We start from the raw sequence: 5,042 nt of genomic DNA on the forward strand, positions 1-5,042 counted from the left end.
TGCAAGGTAAACCCCTTACATCCATGCTATCTCTCCAGTCCTTTTTTTCAGATATTTTTTTAAACTTTTTTTTTTGAGCTATACTCTGCTGTGGTTTTCTGAGACCATATGCAGTGTAAGATGCGTGCAAAGCAAGTTCCTTAACAAACTTCCCAGTTTCTAACACAAAGTTTATTTTTTCTGAGCTTTAACTTATTTAAAAGAATTGTATTATTAAATAATAATCATCTACTAAATGATTTATAGTATATAAATATAGTATAGTATTAAAAGTCAACAAATAGTCTAATAAATCTAAAAGGAGAGTTAGGATCTATCTGTTATAAGATTTCTTGCCATATATAGAATAGTACAGTATTATTATCAAATGGATTTAGAATAAGTAAAAAAGAAATTCTTAAATGTATCTTTTGAACTCTAGGACAACTACAAAAACTTCTACAAAAAAGACTAATTTATATGCTGAAAGAAGATAAAAGAAAATCATAAGAATGATCAATTAAAACAGAGAAAGCACACACATAAAAAAAAAAAAACATTTTGTTACCCAAAGCCATTTCTCCATCCCTGAAAGAGTGGGTGGGAAGGGAAGATAGAGAAAAGGGGAAAAAAGACTAAATAAATAAATGATTATATCTTAGCAGACATTAATATAGTTACATAACAGCCACTTTAAATTGGAATGGCCTAAAAAGACCTATTTACTTAAAAGAAATATACTTGAAAACAATGTCGAAATATATAAACAGAAGTCATTGTCTATACAAAATTATTTTATTTTATTATTTTTTATTGAATCACTGTGAGTTGCAACATTAATTATGATTGAGTTTCAGGAGGACAATTTTCCAAAACCCACCATTCACCCGTGTCCACTTCCCTCCACCGATATCCCCACTTTTCCTTCCCACACTCAGACTGCCTAGAAGCCAGATTTTTCTCATGTCCTTTCAGCACTTCATCTTCTACTAAACGTCCAATTCCTTTCACCATTGTCATCTTGTTCCCTTCTTTATCGCTTATGCTCCTATTTACAAGAACACAGTCAGGCTAAATGAAACAAAAGAATAAAGTGAGATAAACCACATTAACTTCTAAAATGGCTACATCAGTTTTAAATTAAGTGGAAACAATGAACAAGAAATACCATTAGGGATAAAAAGATACAAGAGAAAAAGAATCTATTCTTCAGGATGTAATAATCTTAACAGAACATGAAATAATATAAGCCTAAAACTGATGTACTGCTAGGAGAAAGAGTCAAACATATTGCAATACTGTTTAATCAGTAATTAATAAATTGAAGAGACAGAAAATAATGAATATTATGTAGATCTGAATAGTACTTTCATTCAACTTTTTTTGTGTGTGTGTGGTTTTTGGGTCACATCGGGTAGTGCTCAGGGATTCCTCCTGGCTCTAGGCTCAAAAATTGCTGGCAGGCTCGGGGAACCATATGGGATGCCAGGATTCGAACAGATGACCTTCTGCATGAAAGGCAAACACCTTACCTCCATGCTATCTCTCCGGCCCCATCATTCAACTTTTATTTGTTAATATTTACAGAATTCTCTCTCCAGCAAGTTCTCAGGATCACATGGAACATTTCACAAAATAAAGCACATTCTGAGCCACGGAACCACACACAGTCATTTTAAATAAATAGAAATTATACAAAATATGCTTTTTGACAACAATGAAATTAATTTAGAAAATAACAACAGAAAAAATATTAAAGTGCCCCTAATCAGTTGAAAATTCAACTGCTACATTATATGAGTCAAAAAGAAATAACAAATTATTTTAAAATAAAATTTATAAAAATTTATAGAATCAAACACAGCAAGGATGAGATAAAAAAAATTGTAGCATCATTAAATACATGTTAGAGCAGAAAAATATCTAAATTAAACTTCCAAACAAAGATATAAACTACCAAGTTTACACAAGGAGAAATCAAATCAGTCATTACTATCCTTTAAAAACAGAAAGTGTCACCACTAACAAGTCTCACTGGTGAACTCTAGCAAAGATTAAAGTAAGGTATAATAATAATTTTCTTAAATTTCTTCCAGGACATAGAAACAGGGAGAACACTTACAAAATCATTCTGTGATGTCAGCAATAGTTTAATGCTAAGAGAGAGATTTAACATTAAATATGCTCACCTCTCATATGTTTTTACATTTATTTAAATATACAAAAATATGTGTATTGGGCTTTTCCATTTTATTGTAGTTTTATTCTTGTTTCAATTATACACTTTTAAATATTTATTTTGAAACTGCTTCTATACGAGGAAGAAATCAAAGTTACCAGAATTTTTTGTATATTGTTTTAAAACCAACATATTTATCTGGTTAATTTCAGAGAAGTTTTAAAGTAGTCAATGTTTGCAGTCATATTTATATTTATTTATTTATTTATTTATTTATTTTTGTTTTTTAGGTCACACCAGGCAGTGCTCCAGGGTACTCCTGGCTCTACACTCAGAAATCACTCCTGGCAGGGTCAGGGGATCATATGGGATGCCGGGATTCGAACCACTGTGCTTCTGCATGCAAGGCAAACGCTCTACCTCCATGCTATCTCTCCGGCTCCTCATTTTTATATTTCTTTTTTTTTTTTTTACATGGTCTGTGATCTTTGTTTTAATCGTGTTAACTCTTTACAAATTTGTGCTGATGATCGTCTCTACTAATGAGTTGGCAAAAGCACTGTTATCAATTACACTTTTGGGATAGATAGTTTAGTCATGTTTACTTCTGAATAGCTATTTAAAAGACAATTCTGAACATCAGTCTGACTTCAGGAAAGAACTTATAAACAAAATTTTACTCTAACTTGCCAGCCTAAAATTTAAAAGCATCTGTCTTTAAGATCATTTAAAAGATGAGAAGTGTTAGGTATTTTTGTTTGATACTATACATATATCACACTAAAACACTTGTCTTTAAGTGAAAGAAAACATTTTAGATATAGGGAATTTTTAATTAAGTTGGCATAATTAAGAACAAAAAGATTTAAGGGTCACTGTCATCTTATCCTGTTTTTTCCTTTACTAAGTGATTGAACACAATCTAAAACTGTAAGTCTTCCTGCTCTAGAAGACAATGATTTCCTTAATCTTTAGGTAAATTAACCTAGCCAGTTATAGAAAACTATTCTCCCACAGGTATGTAAATGGCAACCCCATCTCTTGGAAAGGTGACTATGACCAATTAAGTTCAGTCATATCTTTAGAAGGAGCAAAGTGATTTTCACTTGCTGACCTGGAATTATCAAAATTCAAAAAGCTGATAAGTCATTTAAACACAAGCCAATCTTATTTAAATCAGGGCCGTCCAACAAAAAAAAACCAAAAACGCTACACCAGCCACTCATGATCTGAATTCTGATGAACGAGATGGAATTAAATATGGTACACATAAAAAAGTCATGAGATATTTTTGTAATAAATAAGGCGGTGCCAACTATTACTCCTTAGTAGCCTTTTTGAGGTAAGCTATCAACTCTGCCCTCTCAGTCTTCTTCTTAATGCCAGCGAAGATCATTTTTGTTCCCGGGATGTACTTCTTGGGGTTCTCCAAATACTCCATCAGCGTGTCCTCTCCCCAGGTGATGCCTTTGTTCTTGTTAGCATCAGTATAAGAGAATCCAGGTGCCTGACCCGTCTTCCGCCCAAACAGACCATGGAGATTGGGCCCAGTCTTGTGTTTGCCTCCTTTCTCCACGGTATGGCACTGAGCACACTTCTGGACAAAAATCTTTTTGCCCTTCTCAATATCACCCATCTTAGAATCTCGCTCGCAGTCGCCGCACGGGAGCCAAAGACACCAGCTCGCAAGTCCGCCGTCCCGCTCTTTTTCATTTTTATATTTCTTAATAAAAAATTTGATATCTTCTTTTTCTCATTTTTGTCTTCTTTAGCTTTTTGGGTCAGATGTTCAAAGCAATGTGACACACGGCATCTGTATTGCTGTCTTCATCCAGGTTTTATGAAAAGGTTAATTGGGGAAAACAAAACTGGCTGTTGAGATACAGCCTCTGGGAAAGCAATGCAATAAAATTGGTCATTAATTACAAAGTGTTGGTACAAAGCAAAAACAATATTGAAATTAAAAGTTATAAACAACCATTAATATTCGTTAAGAATCAAGAAAATGTCTTTGACAATATATCAGTAATTTGTGTTGTAACTAATCAAATGCATTTATTAGTTTTTATTGAGATTAGTAAATGGTGTTTTATTACTATACCACTTTCAAAAAAAGAAAGAATTGGACTAATATAGATGGACCTTAAGAAAACATAACATCTATATTGTAACTTGTCAAATGCATACATTCATTTTTATTGAGACTGGTAAATAATTTTATATTACTATCCTCTTTCAAAAAAAGATTAAATTGAGCGAATCTGCATGAACTTTAAAAAATTATGTTACGGTAAATTAAACAGAAAATGACAAATATGTAAAAGATAAAGCATCAACACATAAAAAGAAAAAATAAAATTTTAGATGCTGGTAACAGGATCATCATTGAGAAATAAATGATGTGAGACAGGGAGGGAGAGGAGGTTGACAGGATGGTAATTCATTTTGGAGTCCAAACCGTTGGTGGCTCCCAGATATGTTCAAACCCAAATGAGGTATGAAAATATATAACAGAAACATACGATGCAACAGACATAGATAAAAATCACAATAAAAATCTATCCTGTGATAAAAATGTATTATGAAGTATCCTGATAAAATAGAATTAATGGTAGGTGGATAATTGTGCAATTTTAATTTATTAATACTTCTATTTTTGCTTAGTACATTTTGATTAATTTAGTTCAGAACTTAAAATATTCACAAGTAAAACAGAACTGGGTCTGTAGTATTTGCATATAAGTCTGTGCACATTCCATTTAAGTGCTATTGCTATACAAAATATTTTTTAATTCTTCTTATAAAATATTTTCAATGAAGTAGAAATATTAGTTCTTTGAAGGTTCCCAGAACTTCTAAATAATGCCAGTTTGTCTTTATTATC

General features: G+C 32.1%; 1 protein-coding gene across 1 annotated transcript; it reads right to left on the reverse strand.

Moving 5' to 3' along the window:
* Positions 1-2,884: 2,884 nt before the first annotated feature.
* On the reverse strand, positions 2,885-3,860 carry LOC126031102 (cytochrome c). The gene has a single exon (XM_049789382.1). The coding sequence runs from the start codon at positions 3,792-3,794 to the stop codon at positions 3,477-3,479; it is 318 nt and encodes a 105-aa protein (XP_049645339.1). The 5' UTR covers positions 3,795-3,860; the 3' UTR covers positions 2,885-3,476.
* Between the last annotated feature and the right edge of the window lie 1,182 nt (positions 3,861-5,042).

The sequence above is a fragment of the Suncus etruscus genome, chromosome 15 (genome assembly GCF_024139225.1).
Source record: "Suncus etruscus isolate mSunEtr1 chromosome 15, mSunEtr1.pri.cur, whole genome shotgun sequence".
NCBI lineage: Eukaryota > Metazoa > Chordata > Mammalia > Eulipotyphla > Soricidae > Suncus > Suncus etruscus.

Excerpts from the sequence above, each read along its gene's own strand:
- LOC126031102 (XM_049789382.1), bottom strand. The coding sequence starts at position 3,794 with ATGGGTGATATTGAGAAGGGCAAAAAGATTTTTGTCCAGAAGTGTGCT.